The 18,197-nt window shown below is 52.6% G+C and overlaps 1 protein-coding gene across 1 annotated transcript; it reads left to right on the top strand.

Annotated features, from left to right (window-relative positions):
- Nucleotides 1–624: 624 nt before the first annotated feature.
- znf609a (zinc finger protein 609a) lies at nt 625–16,219 on the top strand. The gene is made up of 7 exons (XM_036535584.1): nt 625–850; nt 9,647–9,734; nt 10,971–13,308; nt 13,748–14,150; nt 14,452–14,787; nt 15,077–15,155; nt 15,604–16,219. The coding sequence occupies exons 1-6, from the start codon at nt 625–627 to the stop codon at nt 15,148–15,150; spliced, it is 3,465 nt and encodes a 1,154-aa protein (XP_036391477.1). The 3' UTR covers nt 15,151–15,155; nt 15,604–16,219.
- The last annotated feature ends 1,978 nt before the right edge of the window (nt 16,220–18,197 follow it).

Raw genomic sequence — 18,197 nt, 5'->3', positions numbered from 1 at the left:
CCTGGTTACTGCCATGAGCACTGGCCCATTGAAATAACTTTGGGAGCTGGAAAGTGCATGTCCTGACGGCCTCTGTATCTCGCATGCTATGATCTAATGCTCTTTAGCCGTGAATAATAAGCACTTAGGATGGTGATGAGCATCACGCTAGGCTCCACGGCCGTTCATGCCACTGGGTCCACAGCGGATGCCTGCTTCGGTGTTGCCGAGCAGGTGGGATCAATGACTGAGCTCAGCACAGATGGGGAGGGAGATGGTTACTCATCCAGAGCAACAAGGCCAGCTCAGTGCTGTCAGAGAGCCCCCTGAGTGGCCAGCAGGGCGGGGCGCTCTCTGGTCCACCCCTCCTTTCCGTGGAGTGGGACTTCCAGCACACTCCCGTTTCCTAATCAGGACGAGGGTGGTAGGAAGGAAAGGGCTTTGTCCATATAACAGCAGCAGCAGCAGCAGCAGCAGTCTGCTTCGTTATCAGGACATCTTCACGACAAGGGAGCTGGTGCACCACCATCTCTCAGGCGTTAAGTCTGCTTTGTCACTGTTCCTTCTTTGCTCATTGTGTGTATGTACAGAGTTGTAACCTCCCCCTCCCCCCTCTCTCTCTCTCTCTCTTTCTCCCCCCCCCAGATGGAGTCTCCGGTCTCCACCCCCGCCCCTCCCCCGCTGCACCTCCTGGCCCCAGTGGGGAACAGTGACATTGCCTCCCCCTGCGAGCAGATCATGGTCCGCACTCGCTCAGTGGCCGTCAACACATCGGACGTGGCCCTGGCCACCGAGCCCGAGTGCCTGGGACCCTGCGAGCCCGGCACCAGCGTCAACCTGGAGGGCATCGTGTGGCAGGAGACGGAAGACGGTAAGGACCTGGCTGGGCTGGCGGGATTGGCACGTCTCATTGCGCCTCACAGGGCCGTCTGTGGCATTGGTGTGTGTGAGAATATTCGAAACTGCATTCAAGTGCCGTCCACTTTATGGATGTTGGTGCCTTAACTTGGTTGCAGCAGGGGCTGTCAGTCACTGTTGCTAGTTGACGAGCAGCGCACAGGCTCTTGGGTTCTCTAATAAAACAGGGGGAGTAAGAGAGCTTTTCCTGAGGCTCCGCAGGCCACCAAAGAAGGAGTCATTCAAGAAACGTGTCCACTGCCAGAGATCCACTGGCATTCCTGGCCTTTCCCAGGGGACTCGTGGAGGAATATTTGTGTGGTGTAGGCTGCGGGCTGCCTCTCCCCATTGCAGTTTCAGTTTACCAGCTGAGGGAGAGAGCTAAGTTCAACCTCTGGGCAAGCTGAGGATTTAAGACAACAACCTTGTTTTTAGTGTTAGCACCTCCAGTAACAACACCAGATTATGTTCTAAAAACATGTCAGTTAACAGCACAGCCTACCAGCAAAGAATTGGAAAGGCTCCCAGTTTTTCAAGTACAAGTTTTGCAGTTTGCAGACTCTGGTTGCAGTTACGCCGTGATATAATTTGATGCAGTTGCCTCCTCTAAAGTCGTTAGCGGTATCATCTTGTTTCGCCGCGCCATCAGCACAGAAGACCTGATTACCGGCCTCTCTCAGGGCCAATCTTGGGCGCACAGAAAAAGCAGAAGGAAAAAAAAAATGTCATCTTCAAAGAAATGTGTATGCAGGCAGAGCTGGCAGGAGAGTGCAAATCGCCCACACCGTGCCCGGCGGAATCCTCTGAGCTGCTGCATTTGAAAGCGGAGGCTCATCTGCATTCAGAGGGCACAGGCAGCCCGAGTGTTTTTCTTTCTTCCCTGCCGTGGGCACAGAGCGTCTGATTGGACTGGTGTCCCAAACCCCCACCCCCAGCCCCCCCGCCGGCTCCAGGCAGAGGGGAGCGCGCGGTCCGCCGTCCCACCACTGTCTCCGAGCTGGGGGAGAGCGGTGGCAGGGTCACGGGGATGCAAAACAAGGCCACGTCTATACATGCCTTTGGCCCACTGCCAACAGAACCGCACTCACATGCAGCGGGGAGGGGGGAGGGGCATGTGTGTGGTGGTGGTGGGGGGGGGGGGGGGGGGGTTAGCTGATGGGGACCCAGGGTGGAACAGGGTTAGGCAGTGGTGGGGATTTCTGAGGGGGGGGTTCCCCCCAAGCGCTGTGCAGGTGTGGGGGTTGACAGTGGCCCTGGACTGCCCCTCTTTTTCAGTCAGCTTTCATGTGGGGCAGCAGGCAGATAGCTCCCTGCGCGACAGGCTGTGTGGGTGGACAGCGCAGTGGCACAGAGAGATAGAGACACTTCAAACACGCAGCTGCTCCCCACACGCTGCAGCCCACAGTCCCATCAAGTCCTTGTCCAAATACGCGAGGCCCCTCCGTGCGTCTGAGCCACGTCACCACACAGCTACAGCTTGCATTGCAGAGCATTCTTCAAGCTCTTCCATCCAGAATAAAGATGCGTAATGCAGTCAAAATAGTCTGGAGCCTCAATCCAATGCTGCAAGCAGTGGATCCAGGCCTTATTGACTCTGTAGGTGTTTATTGTTCACTTAATCTGATCATGTCCCCTTGAAAGCCTTGTGAAGGTATTGTTAGTTTTAATGCGTCTCTTTGGCAGAAGCAGCATCCAAGGGTGACTTGCAGAGCGGCAGAACTTACAGTGCAGAATACCGATTGGCCTCAAGTACAGAAAAACCCACAGCACTTGGCTGCCTAGAGGGAAACGCAGTCATGTTGTCCGATTACAGCATGACTTTGAGTAAGTCATATAAATCGTAATCAGGAGATGGCTGCCGGTTTAAGGTCTGGCAGGACCATGTCACATGACCCAGGTGCGCCCTTCAGAACATAAGTGGAGGTTGTGCTGTCGTAGTCAGGGTAGGTAGCTCCAGTATAGGGGGGGTCAGGACCAGGACTGAATGGAGTCGTGTAATGGAGGGCCAGACCTTCAGATAACTTTTAGGAAGAGATTTGGAGGCTTGGAGGGCCATTCTAGGTGTTCTGCCTCCGGCTTATTTTCACTCATTTTTTCCTCTGCTTCTGACACTGAGTGTGAGATTTCACCCGTCACTGTTTATTAATGGTACAATGCCCTAAATGACTCTGCCTGGTACTTTGGCTCCTATTGCAGTCACCTCCCTCAACCCCAGTTCTAAAGAGAGTGCCACACTAACTCAGTGCTGGGCTCCCTGTGTGCTAGAGCTGTCCCTCCACAGCAGCAGTCTGCCTGACAAATGGAAATATCTGTTGATGAGAGGAGGAGGCCGTCGGCTGCGGGACACAGCAGCAGGAGTAGGCCTCTCTGCAGGAGGCCCAGCCCGGAGAGCTGAGAAACCACGGAGCAGGAGATCAGGTGTCCCCCCGGCATGACGCTGGGAACACAGTCCGGCGCTGACAGGGGCGGTTTAGCATGCGGAACAACGGCTGCTTTTGTCCTGCCCCGTCCCACGTGAGAAAAAATGAAACGCGGGTAGGAGCTACACAACATCCACACCCCTCTAATGGAGGGACCAGGGGTCAGAGGTCAGAGGCGAGATCATCTATGGAAAGAAAGTCATTTAAATGAGGCCCTTTTTTTTGGGTGTAACATATGTGCTTTTGGTCCCCAGCATTTATCCACTAACAGCTTTGTCTTACCTTTTCATCAAATTCCAAAAAAATCCCCTATATTCCTTTAATTAAAGAAATGTTAATTTCTCACCAAAAAGGGCACAGTCCTTTGCCGAGGAATTTGACTACCAAATGCTGACCTTTAGTGGGACGGTATTTATAGGCCTGCGCGTGGATCAATGGACGGCTCCACGCCGCGCTGTCAGAGCGATCCACCGAGAGGAGCGGAGGTGCCCCTGCCTCTCGCATCCCGACCCCACCGGGAAGAGCAACACGCTTCAATCACAGGCCAGGGGAGTCACGCAGCCCGCTGTGCATGCTGGGAAAGAGGAGTGGAGAAGGAGGAGAGGAGGGGGGGGGGGGTGGCATTTGAAGGCGCCGAGACGACACAAATCCCTCAGCCCCGGCGATACGGCTGTAACCCAGGGGTCACGCTGGTGTAGCGGCAAAACCCTCCCGGGCCCTGCATGCTGACACTTTCAAATGTCAGCTGTAAATCTTCTAAAGGTTTATTGCTCTTGAAGTGCCGCCCAGAAAATCCTACCAGCAGCGCGGCCTGAGAGCTCCTTGTCGCAGGGAACGGTGTAGCTCGTTCCAATGTGTCCCAATGTTAGCCCTCCACTGCCTCAGCCCGTTAGTCACTGGGTTCGTTTGGGTCTTTTATGGGGGAGCAGGGAACAGATAGCAGGTCCAGGAATAATATCATAAAGCTTTAATACATGTTCTTATCTTCCATATTTGGATTTGTGTTGGGCTTCAGTAAATCAGTCTTTTTTTTCCATTTTTAGTTGAAAAGCTTGAAAGTGTTTTAAGATTTTTGGAGCTCAAGGTAACATTGAACACATGCTGACAAACTCAAGCAGCTCCACTCTCTGCCAAAAAGACAGATAAAATGGAAAGTCTTTGAAAGGTAGTTGTCCAAATTGGATCTTTTTGAGATGTCTGTGAGCGGAGAGCACCTTTTCTTTCTTTTGGAGCCCTGCCACGATGTCTGCAATTATCCATTTTTCAGCAGCTGGTAAAAGAAGGCTTTTCATCCTCTTGAACATTTCACTTTGAATTTGACTTATGGGCACCGTGCCCTGCTCCTCTCCAAAACAGCCTGTCACAAGCTGTATGGAGATGTCACCCTGAGGACAGGGGCCTGTTGGAGACTAGCGTCGTTTCATTATGTGGAAGGATGTAATGAAATTTGTATTTACGGATGTAACGAAGATGGACACTTGACCCGTGGCTGTGTGTGCAGGGCCAGCTGGTATGGAATAAGTCATTTCCCACCCCCTCACCCCCTCCAAACCTACACGCCTCCCAGCATGCTCTGCTCAGCCAGCACAGCCCCCTCTCCCAGCCCGAGCCCAGGCCTCTCTTTCCTGGCCTTCCCCACTCGCTGCTGGGCTCCGTCCAGCGGTGGAAGTGGCCGGTTTCCAGGACGTGCGCAGCTCCACCACACTGGACAGATTTGGAATGGAAATTGAAGCTGGCCAGAGGCAGGCCCAATTTTTCCATTGTTGACATCTTCATTTTTTTTTTTTTTGCATCCAGTGGGGGGAAAAAGGAAAAAGGCTGAAAAAGGGCCACAGCAGAGTCGTGCATTTAATGGATTCAAGGTGTCGATATGTGAGACGGGGCCGGGTGGTGCGCGCCAGAACGCTGCCCTCGTCCTAACCTGTGCACGCTCCTGAGCGGCCTGATCAGAGGCGAGAGAACCACAGCGGAAGGGAGGCAAACAAAGCAGGGAGGGGGGACGGTGCTGACACGGCCGTGCGCGCGCTGCCCTCAGGATGTCAACGAGGCCAGGCTTTTCTGGCACAGACACGCCGCCTCTCCGCCTCGCCCCGGTAACCTGTGTCCCCCCCGGGTCTCAGAGGGGAGGAGGGGCATTTCTCACCATGTTGCAGAGTCGTAGCCTCCCAGCTGGAGTTAATGACCGGGCTGGTTATTACAGAAGAGGAGGAACACACTCCCACACTTTCCCTGGGGAACATCCTCGCCCCCCCCCCGCCTCCAATTGTGCGGCGTGGCCGACCCTGGGGCGTCGTTGCCATGGCAGCAGCACTAAAGGATCAAGACTACGTAAGAATAACAGATATGATTGGCAAGTTATATCCCCCCCCCCCCCCCCCTTAATTTTTCTATGAAAGACTTACATCCTCAGCTTGAGTACAGAGCAATGATGAATCATCTCTCTTTGTCTTTACTTCCAGTTTTAATTTTCCTTGCAGTCAAACACTGAGCTGTGTAGCAGTGGCATGGAGGATGTGGGATTGCTGTTTTCATCTCTTAAGTTAAGAGTATTTCTGTTCCTCCCCAACCTGACAAACACAGGTCAAGGCTCTTTATTTTGTCCTAGTAACCTTAAGTAAAACTTGGCATAGCTAGCTGTGTACAAAGCTGATGACAAAGTGGCTTTTAAAAGGCAAACAATTATGGAAGGACCTTTGCCTGGAATTGCGCTTAAATGGTTGCCGTTGGTGCCTTTGTTCCTCATTTGCATAGATGGCTTTGTCTGCTTTGTCTGTTTGACTGCCAGTCAGTGAAGAGGAAAAAATAATAAGACGAGTTAAATCACAATGGGCCAGGGGTCAGAGGTCAGTCCCCAGAGACCTTGGCCTACAGACTTGACCTGCAGCAGGGGAGCTGATTATGAAGACCGTGCCCCTCTAATGAAACTCTTCATGGGGAAGATGAAACTGGTGACCCGGGGAAAGGGAGGTCCAGCCCCCTCTGACAGCATGTCAGCTCTTGGGTGTCATTAGGGAGTGCTTTGATAAAAGCAGGAGGGAAACCTGGAACCCCAGTTGCGGAGGTGGCTTTTGTTACTCATGGGGCCAGTGGGAGGGAAAGGGATAGGAAATGACAAGCCATTTTACTTCAGAAACATTTGGGGGGGAGGGGCAGAGAGTGCTCTCTTCTATGTGCTCAGAGGCGATTGGTTGGTTTCAGTCTGAATCAGGAAGGCGCGGGCAACTCTAATGAGTTTAACAGAAGGGGGGAGGGGTGGGGGAGGGGAGAGTCCCACAAGTCTGCTCCTCCACTGACCTCACACTTCAAAGGGAAGAGACCTTGTTTTTCAGTGGCTCAGTCTGGGCATTCTCCAAGCTAAAACCCCATAGTTTGTTTTCCCTGTCTTTCCTCTTCTCTCTCACTGTCTCTCTCACCCTCTCACACACACGCCTTTGTCTCTCACACACACACACACACACACACACACACAGAGAGGCACGTTTGCAGAGAAACAACCGATGCTCACAAAAAACTATTCACCCATGGAGAAAACCCGGATCCGCATCAACTTCCCAGTTCCTATCTGCAGATCTCATCTCTCACAAGTGCATCTCCACATCTGCCCCACATACGAGCCGAGAGCCCGAGCACGGCCGAGCTGAAGTCTGAGCAGCTATCTTTATCTCAGTCGGGGCTTGTCCTCCCGGTGTGAGTTTGCTGCTTTTGGCAGTAAGTCGTATGGCGAGAAAGAAGGTATGCAAAACAGCCGCAGAGATTCCCACACAGCGTGAGAGAGAGGAGCAGTGTTTTAAGAATTTGTAACATTTTAAGAGTGTGTCACGGGCCCCAGAATTATACTGTCAAATAGACTCATCCAACGTAATACATCTAAAAAGCCTATTTGCCCCCCCCCCCCCCCCCTCCCGCCCCCCAATGCATAAAATCCACTTCCTGTTCAGTCACTTATTGATATCACACTCAACGGTGGCAGTTTTATAAGGTCAAATACCAGACAGATTCCTTTAGAGAAGGTCTTCTCGGTGATGGCATGATTGCGTGAGATTGTGGGACCGTGCGAAGTGCTTGGTGTGTGCTATCTTTTTACCCACGGCCTGCCGTTGTGTATTTTTACTCGTCGGGGCGGGCGGGCAGATCAGGTTTTCTCCTCTTTAAGGCATGAACACCGACGGGATTTATTATTAGTTTCCAGAGACGCCTTGTGTCACTCCTCAGATCGTTGAAAAAATTATTTATGTGCGTTGAGACCGCGGGCTGGAAATGTGCACTACATAAAGAAACGTCTAGCTTAGCAGCGGAGGCCCGGAGAGAGCCATTGAGTTTCCCAGAGGAAACGGCCACAGCTTGCGAGCGAGTGCTTGCTCTGGGTCTCCTGCTGGAAAACAAAACAAGTGTCAGGCCTGTAAACAGATGGAAACGGGTTGGTATACATCTCTCATTGTCTCTGTCCACCAGCAGCCAGTCCCATTTAATCCCCTCAGAAATGAATTAGCTCCCTAATCTGTCGCAAGGCTGAAGCTAAGGACCTTGTGTGCCTGCACAGTGCTGTGTTGTCTGCTGTAAGGGAAGGGCCTGGGGGATTGGGGGGTTGGGGTGGGGGTGAGGGGTGTAACATTTGTTTGCAGTTCAGTTCAGTGAGCCTGGTGTTGAAACACATGCGTTTGTGAGTGTGTGTGTGTTTGTGTATGTGTGTATATGTGTGTGTGGTCAGTCAGTCCCCTGCAAGTGTAACCCGATCCATGTCCTCTGTACCCACTGACCTGCCTCTTGCCAAAGTTGGTTCCCTCACAGTAACAGCAAAGCAAACTGGAAAGCGAGTAGGCTTTGCATTACAGCAGTGGAATATGGAGATCGAGCATGGGGGGAGGGGGCCGCTCTGAGCTAATAAAACTGAATTGGTCTGCAAGCATTCCTGTGCCATTAGGCACGTTATTTCAGTGGAGACTCCAGTTACTCCGGAGGGCCGTGCTGGCACTCACAGGTCACCATCGGGGGAAGGAATTCAGGCGACATGGAGGCTTAAGGCTCGCTCTCTTCAAAAGCACCACTGTTCAGTCGTTTTAGCAGTGTTTCCTTTTTTTCCCTGGGAATGTTGCACACACCTGTATTTGAACACTATGCCTTTTGGCTGGGCTCTTGTGGGTTGGGTTTAATGAGCTCAGACACAGATTTTTTTATGTTCTGGGTGATTTTATAGGGCATTTAATGACATTCTTGCTTTACCTTTTACATTTTATTCCATTTAAAAGATACAGAGAAGGGTAGATGGCAGGCAGAAGACTGATGTGTGTACTGTGGCAGCCTTGTTCCTGTCACTGTCTGAACCTTAGTTCTTTGTACCTGAAAATGTACTGTATTTCCAGCATTGAAGACTTCCATCAACCCCAGTCTGAAAGGCCAACACATGCTTTAGTTCGAAGTTTACAAGACTCTGCAAGGTTCTGAGTGCACATTGACTACATTATGTTTGTGAAGGGTTTGTAAGAGATCCTCTGATGACCAAAAAAAAAAAAACGAATTGGACTCGGCAATTTATGCAGCAGTGCGCTGCGTGCCAGGGAATTACGAGCACGATAAATGAAACAGCATTGCTTCCCTTTGGAGTCACTGGAATGCTGAATGCAGATGGCAAATGCTTCTGGAGTCTGTGCGATCTGACGGCTGCTGCCACCTAGTGGTAAAAAGCAGGGGGGGAGGAACAAAAGAATGAAAGTAGAGAAAAATCCTGGGCTACCTCTCCTTCCCTCCTTCTCTCTCTTCATTTCAATTTCTTTCTGTCTCTACTGCTCCCTTTACCCTCCCCCCCAATCCCACTCCCCCTTCTCTCTCTCTGCCCATCTATCTCTCGCTGAATCAAAGTGTTCACCACCCTATGCACTAGGGCTCTCAAGATAAATCGGAGTAGACAGGCCTCCGCTCCCACGACTGGGAACTCTTTTATATGCCTCAGTAGTTTTCAGCGTGACACAAAAATGCGACCTTTTTCCTGTGAGCTGCTGCGGACTGCTGCAAAGTCAGATGGAGGACACCATCAAATCGTTCCTTTGCTGCTGCATACAAATGGCTCCCCGCGCTCACACCCGCTTAATAGCTACCATTTCCCCGAGCCAGCCAGCACAAAAGGGACGGCTTCCTCTCAAACCGCCGGCCTCAGAGGCAAGGCGGTTGATCTCTTTAAACGAGAGAAGTGCCGGTCTTTGAGCCGCCCGAGGAACGCAGAGATTGTTCCGGAACGTGAGTGCCTTTGGGTGGGGGAGGGGCTGTTCGGGGGGGAAGCTCTAGCGAATGTGAGAGGTGGTCGGTCTCCCATGAGCAGCCCTGTAATCACATCGCTGTCCCCTCTGTTCATCCAGGTATGCTTGTGGTGAATGTCACCTGGCGAAACAAGACCTATGTCGGCACCCTGCTGGACTGCACCAGGCACGACTGGGCCCCTCCGAGGTAAGCCAACGTACCCATGTCCCCAGCAGTGACTCACACTGGACTTTCCGTAAAACAAGCCCAGTTTATATTTCCGCTCTCAGAAACCCACAGAAGCAGGTTAGTGTGAAATATGTGTAGCAGTCACAGACCGTTTGGAATGCAGCCTTGCAGCATTTTTCTGCCACGGTCGATTCTGTCAGAGAAGCTAAGGCGCTCACAGAAACTTGCATGGAGTGGTTTTGAGCCACCGTGTCTGCAAGCCATCGGGGGGGTCAAGTGCTAGAGAAGCAGGTGCTATAGGTTGCAGTCAGAACACACTGTCCTGGGTCGAGCACAAGCTACAGGAAGTGGAATTCTCCTACCGGCCTCATTCTGGAACGCAGTGATGCAAGTTCTCACTGGCACAGTGTCAGCCCTGGCTTTTCACCACGACACAAACTGTGTTAATAGACCATTAAAAGTCCATCTTAATTGTAAGAAAATGTACAATTTTCATCACATGGGCACTATTGCGCTAGCAACAAACAGTGCAATCTTAAGTCAGATCGTACTTTCCTTCATTATTAATGCAATTTTAATGCAAACCTTGGATCTTTTTTTACTTCTACAATGTAAGACCCCATGGCCCAACTGTCACCTACACTGTAAACTTAGATTTAATGCAAACTTAGTGTATGCAGAAACGCAGATCGGTCGAAAGTAGATTGTTTTTCCATCCTGCCTGGCAGTCCTCGTTACATAAAGCACCAGCAGGTAACGAGCTGCGCTGTCTGTGGGGATCGGTAGTGCTGCGGGCTTCAGCTCGGCTCCCCAGGCTCTCCCTCTAAGAGGAGTTTATCTCGCCAGTATGTGCTCAGCATCCCAGTCGCCCACGCCTCGTCCCAGCGGGGCTACAGCGCTGACAGAGCCCACAGATCCCACCGGCTGTCAGGATGAGGGACAGCAGACGGACAGAGATCAGCTCCGCCGACACACTGGTGCTGCCAGGCACCTGCAATAATGCAGAGAGGGAGGCCATCACTCATCCGAGCGTGTTCGGTCACGGATTGTTAACCCTGCTTTTGGCTGATAATTGTGTTATAATTATAGAAACATGATAAAATGTGCTCTTGTAATGATAGGGGATATGTCACTTCCCCGTATCATTTTTCCCCCTTTCCCCCTTTTTTTTTGGTTTTAAGAGAAAAGCTCTCGTCATCCTCTCGGTACCCATGTCAGCAACCGGCTAATCTTGTCTTCTTCCTGCCCTCTCAGATTCTGTGAGTCTCCCACCAGTGACCTGGAGATGAGGAATGGGCGTGGACGGGGCAAGAGGATGCGGCCGAACAGCAACACCCCGGTGAACGAGAACAGCAACTCCTCTGACAACAAGGGCAGCAGCAGCAGCAAGACGCGGGCCGGGTCCAACAGCAAGGGCCGACGGGGCAGCCAGAACTCTTCTGAGCGCCGCACCCCGCCCAACAGCAACACGGAGGACGTCAAGGCCAGCCCCTCCTCCGCCAGCAAGCGCAAGAGCAAGCCGGCTTCCGACATGGAGCCCAACTCCAGCTCCGAGGACACCAAGGGCAGCAAGCGCATGCGGACCAACTCCAGCAGCGGAGCGCCCCCTCCCAGCGTCCCCATCCCCGCCATTAAGGCGGAGCCCCTGGCCCCGCCCCTCGACCGCAACTGCCCCTCCCCTGTCCTCATCGACTGCCCGCACCCCAACTGCAACAAGAAGTACAAGCACATCAACGGCCTCAAGTACCACCAGGCTCGGGCCCACAACGACGACGACATCAAGCTGGACCTGGATGGTGACAGCGAGTACGGCGAGGACTCCACCCTTCACCCGGAGCCTGGCAGCTGCAACGGGGCCTCCAGCTCCCAGAAGGGCTGCCTCTCCCCGGCACGCTCCCTCACACCCAAGGGCCGAGGGTTCGACGTTCAGAGCCCTTCCCCATCCTCGGGGAAGTTCAGCTCCAAGCAGTCCAGCAAGAAGAAGCCCTGTGACACGGACGTGGACGTAGGGGGTGCTCCCATGGACTGCGAGGACGGACCTTGCCTCACCGACGAGGCCAGCAACGACGGCATGGACGAGAAGAAAGGCTTGGAAAAGGACAAGTCCAAGAAGTCCAGCAGCAGTGCCAAGCCAGACAAGCTGTCGCAGAAGAGCCTGAAGCCAGCTCGGCCCATTGCCCCAGCCATAGCTCCTCAACAGCTCTACACACTGCAGGCTACCGCCTTCGCCACCGGGAGTCCGGGCGCCTCCCCTGGGATGACCACTGTGGTCCAAGCCATTCCCAAGAGCCCCCAGCTGAAAGCCATCCAGCCCAAGCCCACAGTGATGGGAGACCCCTCTTCCATCAACCCTGCCTTAAGCAGCTCCAAGGACAAGAAGAAGAAAGACAAGAAGAAGAAGGATGTGAACAAAGAGGGCGACAGCCCCAAGCCCCCGGGCAAAGGGAAGCCAGAGGAGGGAAAGAGCCCTTACTCGGAGTCATCAGACCCCGGGGGAAAGAACGAGGCCCTCCTCAACGGCTCCACAGACCCCCACCAGAGCCGCCTGGCCAGCATCAAGGCCGAAGCGGACAAGATCTACAGCTTCAGTGACAACGCCCCCAGCCCGTCCATCGGCGTGGCCAGCCGGATAGACAGTGGGGGGATGGTGCAGCCCCTCACACCCCTCCATGTGGTTACCCAGAACGGGGCGGACAACTCCTCAGTGAAGACCAACAGTCCAGCGTACTCCGACATCTCGGACGCGGGGGAGGACGGCGAGGGCAAGATGGAGAGTATGAAGGCCAAGTCGGAGGACCAGGCCATGAGGGAAGGGGCCAAGAAGACCCTCTTCCCCTCCCAAACCCCCAGCAAGGAGTCCCCATACTACGCCAGCTACGACACCTACTACTCCCCCAACTACGCCAACCCCAGCCCGGGCGGGTCCAGTGGGGGTGCCCCGCTGGGCGAGGGGCAGGGGGTGAAGGTGAAGAAAGAGGAGGAAGAGCAGGGTGAGGAGAAGGCCAAGGGGGAGCCCCAGGAGGAGCGTAAGCCCGACATGAGCGCCCCCAGCCAGCAGCCTCAACAGCAGCAGGCCTCGGTCATCCAGCAGCGGTCCAACATGTACATGCAGCCGCTCTACTACAACCAGTACGCCTACGTGCCCCCCTACGGCTACCACCCCGACCAGGCCTACCACGCCCAGCTCATGAGCACCAACGCCGCCTACCGGCAGCAGTACGAGGAACGGCAGAGGCAGGCAGCCGAGCAGCACCGGGCCGCTGAGAAGAAGTCGGACGCGGCACTGAAGGAACGGGAGGCCTCCATGAAGGAGGAGTGGAAGCAGAAGGCCTCCATCCCACCCACCCTCTCCAAGGCGCCCAGCCTCTCCGACCTGGGCAAGCCCCTGCCCCCCGGAAAGCTCAAAGACTCGTCCGAGCCCACCAAGTCAGTCATCATCCCTAAGGGCGAGGACCCAAAGGTGCTCTCCCAGCAGGCCGAGGGGCTGAAGATGAAGCTGAGTGAGGGAGGACACCATGGCAAGGAGGAGTCCAAGTCTGGCCTGGAGTCCAGCAGGCAGTCAGGCATGGAGCAGGCCGTGTGGTACCGACAGGTACGTGTGTCCTAGTTGAGACATTCCTATCCACCTTCCATTTCAGCAGATAGCAACAGTTCATCTTTGTAGATAAGATTCCATTGTAGTACCTGGCAGCTTTTTCTGAGAGAGGTACTTCGGAATTGGTTGCTTCAATGAGAAATGTAGAAGTCATGGGGTTCACCAAGCAATTTTGTGTGGTTAAGTCCTAAAGTTCTCCGTTTTTGTATCATTGTATTTGCTTGTCAGACATCTCTTTCCAGAGTGGTTTGCACGGTTTACCCATCTTACGTATAGCTGTACATTTACCTAAGCAGCTCTGGTTAAATGCCAGCTTAAGGGTACGATGGCAGTGCCCCACATGGACACTGAACCTCCAGTCATCTTTGCAAACCTTTTGCTTGAGGGCTGCACCACTCTGCCTTCACTGACATGTTTGGGGGGTGGCCTCTTTCAGGATCCTGACTCCAGGCTGTGGCCGTATGTCTACCCCAACAAGTACCCCGAGGCCCAGAAGCAGCAGGAGGAGGAGCAGCAGCGCTGGAAGGAGGAGCGAGAGCGGGAGAGAGAGAGGGAGCGGGACAGGAAGGGCAAGGACGAGAGGTCACGGGCCAAGGACCCCGGCCCCAAAGAGGAGGGGAAAGAGAGCAGCGACCCGCGGACGTCGGGCGCCTCCTCAGAGGACCACCGGGGGATGGGCAAAGACCCCCGGACCACAGCCCACATGCAGTTCACCTCGCCCCTGGCACAGCACCAATCCTACATGCCCTACATGCACGGGTACCCCTACGGCCAGGGCTACGACCCCAACCACCCCGGCTACCGGGGCATGCCCTCGGTCATGATGCAGAACTACCCAGGTAAGAGGTCACTTACCCCCATCAAAGGAGACCACAGACATGGATGACTAATAGTAATACACCTTTAATATAGCTTGGGAGAAAGCAGGGTTACACTAAAGTTGATTTTTTGTTACCTGTATATACATAACTTACCCAACTTATGATTTGAGGGTCTAACCAGATGTCAGCTATTTTAGAACTGATTTTATTATTGTCCATGCATGCTTGGTTTTTAGGTGCTGTTTTGGCTCCTAATGCATCTACAGTAAAATGGAAAGTGATTCTTTTAATCAACACCTGTCATGTCTGTTGTCCCCAGGTTCTTACCTGTCCGCGGGATACTCCTTCTCGCCGTACGGCAGTAAGATGGGCGGGGGCGACGAGGGGGAGAAATCCCGCGCCAGCCCCACGGTTGGTGGTAAGTCCACCTCCGAGTCCAAAGCCCTGGACATCCTGCACCAGCACGCCAGCCAGTACAAGAGCAAGTCCCCCACCGTGAGCGACAAGGGCTCCCACGACAGGGAGAGGGGCGGGGGCGACCGCGAGAGGGACATGGACCGGCCACGCTCCTCCCCCTCCCAGCGCATCATGCCCTCCCACCACCACCTGAGCTACCCTCTGCTCTCAGGGCAGTACGACCTGTCCTACGCCACAGGTCAGTCAGCAGGGGGCGCTGTGCTTCTCAGACAGCCAGGGTGCTCTCTTTACACCTCTTTACATTGCCTCAGTCTTCAAGTTGTATAGCATGTAACACCAGTGTGACCACTATACAACATTCCCTCTGTAATATTACCTTTTTAAACATTCTGCAAAAAATTTGAATCATTTTAAGCAGATTTCAGTAAGCATTTTAAGCATTTGAGTGCAAGGGGTCAGGTTGGCCTGCAGATTTAGGGAGCAGAGTTTGGAGGCATTGCTTATGTCTCTTCCTCATGTCTCTACAGGTCTCTCATCCTCAGCCATTGTTGCCAGTCAGCAAGCCTCCGCCCCCTCCCTGTACCCCCCAGCGAGGAGGTGAGAACGGTAAGACTCCAGGACTGAGCTCTTACACACTTTGTGCCTTAGATGCTCTGACTTGCACTTTGAGCTGGGGACGGTGATTACCTAAACATGCCATATTGGTGTCATTCACATTTGCATTTAATGGACGTTACCTGTGGCAGTTTGGTTTAATAATGGCAGCGTGGTGGAGATCTGTAGACTGTAAGCTGTGTCTACAGTTGACCTGTGCTGGAAACATGTATGGAATATGACTAATCAGCATGTCAGCTCAGTTCCTATACTGCCTGAATCTTGTCATTTTATGCATGTCTTTGTGTGTAATATATTAACAATAATATTATCTATAAAATAAAATCCATGATGGGTTATGAGACAACTGATTAGTATTTAGAATTTGATCATTTGAATGTTTTATTATTCATTGTTGAATATAAGTCAGAAAGTATAATCATTATTTCTTTTTTTCCAGGGAGACCTGATTGGCTCACCTCAACCTTGCAAGGAGTCATGTGACTGGATCACATGAGGCAGCGTGTGGAGATTGTTTAGACATCAGTTAAATGGTGTTTCTGTATGTTTTAGTTTCTCTGCCTGGATGTTGGGCAGATTGTTGTTTTTTTTTTTTTTTTTTTCCCCCCCTTAGCGTCTGTAAACTCCTCCCTGACCGCAGACCCCGAGTGCTGGTACAAAGCCACCGCCCTCTGCCGCCGACACCCAGAGAGCCACAGCCCTTCTCCCTGTGCTGGCAACCAGGCACGCAGGCAAATAAACTGCTCCCAGCAAACAAGCAGAAACAGACTGGAAAATATAAAGTTCAAATCACTACATTGAGAGGATCCTGCGTGCTGCCCTGCGCCTATTGTTTGCTGCTTGACAGGGGGAACGCGTGGGTTTATCCCCCCAGAACCTTCGGAGCACGGTGATGGATTTATTACATTTGTTTGTCTTTGGATACAAACAGAGAGAGGGGGGGGGTTGGAGGTGACCTGTGCCAGTGGCCAGGATGCCGCCCTCTCCAATACACCCCCGTGGCTCTCTATGCAAACTGAAGCTGCTCGTCTCCACTTACTGTCCTGACAAACTCCACCTCTCTCTTCCCCTCGGGAGAAAAAAAAAAAAAAAAAACATCACTTCGAGTTGTTTTATTTTTTTGTGAAGAAAAGGTATCCGCCTACTTGATTTCAGAGGAGAACAGTGTCCATGTTTCGTCTTTTGTCCGGGACATTTTTACACTCGGTTTCTCTGCATGACAGTACCCGTACACCAGGCTTTGTTTTCCTCTGCGTTTTTTTTTTTTTTTTTTTTAATTCTTGTTTGTTTTTAACAGTTATGGCTGACGACTTTAGTCCGTCTCGTTCCCTTTTATACCCGGCAATGAGACTGAACTCACTGTTTGTGTCGGACACTATTTGGACTGAACTGTGCTGGCTACGACGGTGCAGCGCTTCCTGAGGGTGAAACAGTTTACAAGCAGCGTCAATGCATCTGTTACAGACCGCACTGTGTACCAGCCATGACTGAAGGGAAGCGGTGTGGCCACGCCTACAGGTACCTTTCTGTCTGTGGAGGCGGGCAGGGTGACAGGAATGCCACACTCGGGAGCGGGGAGGGGGGGGGGGCTTTTTAACAGTGAACCGAGGAACAGGATGTACTTTTGTGGGGCAGATGCGCAACAGAGGGAGCCAGTCACCTTCCCGAGGGCATGACCGCAGACTCGCACGAGCCCGGTACCGCCGATACCCCCGATTCCCCCCACCTCCACCCCGGCCCCGCCCACGCACGGTGCAGTCTGCTGCTGGCTGCAGAGCTGCCTTGCAGTCTGCGTGGGTGTGACGGCACAGAGAGAGAGGCGTCTGTACCTGCTGAACTGCGAGTCTGCTCCCGGATGACCTGGCTCACCTGTCGAGCAAGGGCGACGGGGGGATGGCAGCCATGGGTGTCACCTCTGCGTCCCGGGGGTTATGGGGGTCGCCAGCCCCACCTTGCTGCTCCGCCAAGGGGCATGGCCCTACAACGGAGGGAAGTGACTTTCCAGGAGCGCCCCATGACTGTCTCCTTTCCAACTCCATCACAGCGCGCTGGCATTGTACTTACTATTTATTCAAGGACGCTTCACCGCGGAGTGCTGTGGATAGCAATCAGGATGTTGTCCCTGTGTCGTCAGTGAATGAGCGCTATGTGAACGAAGTCACTTCTCTGCTGCCCCCCCCCTCCCCAAAGCCTCCCTCTCTCTGTTGATCTTCCGCATGGTGTAATATAGCACTAAAAAGCATTAACCTACACAATGTTCACCCAGGCAGAGTAAGCTGTACCAGTTTGCTTTGTCCACCTTTATCCTTGTTTCTTTCTCTCCCTCTCCCACACGCACTCAATATGTGGTTTCTGTATATATGGTACAGAGGAATTATTTTAAAAGGCTGTTGGATGCTATTAGAATTTCCTACTTTTTTGTCTGTTAGCCTATTCTCTTTTTTTTTTTTTTTACCATTGTTGATATAATATGAAAACTGTAGCTGGTGTAACGGCTTTATATTTGAAGTGTTGTGATTTTTTTTTTCTTTCTTTTAAAGTTTGTCCCTCTAACCCTGCTCTCCTGTGCTACCATTTCAACCCCCTTCTCCCCAAAATTCCTGCCCCCTCTTTCACCTCTTCTCCCCCACCCACCCCATAAAAAGTACTACTTTTTTTTTGGTTTTGTGTATTCTTTGGAAAAAGTCACCAGTGTGGAACCTCCCTTCCCCTGTGTTGATTCTGCAGGGCTGTCCAGTAGTTTTTGGGTACACCTCAGAAATGAACAGCAGTGTCATGAGACAGTTCACAGCTCTGTGCAGCCAGAGTTCACCTGACAGCCCATTTCCACAGCCATCACTCTGTGGTCAGCAGCTTCGCCAAGACTTCCTGTTCATTTTCCGCAGCTCTTAAATTCCTCATAAAGTTCGTGTCGCGTTTTTTCTGAGCCAGTTCACCAGTGAAAGTCGTAGCTTGTTGGAAACCTCTGAAGAGATCTTTAATGGTCAGTTTTTTAAACATGTTTTTCCATTTGAAAGTTCGGTTTTCTTCCCC

This window comes from Megalops cyprinoides, chromosome 8 (assembly GCF_013368585.1).
Source record: "Megalops cyprinoides isolate fMegCyp1 chromosome 8, fMegCyp1.pri, whole genome shotgun sequence".
NCBI classification, from domain to species: domain Eukaryota; kingdom Metazoa; phylum Chordata; class Actinopteri; order Elopiformes; family Megalopidae; genus Megalops; species Megalops cyprinoides.
Note: the sequence above shows the minus strand (reverse complement) of the source record. Positions and strands in the feature narration are given on the sequence as shown.

Bases quoted from the DNA above. Each gene is read 5' to 3' on its own strand.
- znf609a (XM_036535584.1), top strand. From the start codon at position 625: ATGGAGTCTCCGGTCTCCACCCCCGCCCCTCCCCCGCTGCACCTCCTG. The intron at 851-9,646 runs GTAAGGACCTGG...CTGTTCATCCAG, and splicing joins GTGGCAGGAGACGGAAGACG to GTATGCTTGTGGTGAATGTC. The intron at 13,309-13,747 runs GTACGTGTGTCC...GGCCTCTTTCAG, and splicing joins AGGCCGTGTGGTACCGACAG to GATCCTGACTCCAGGCTGTG.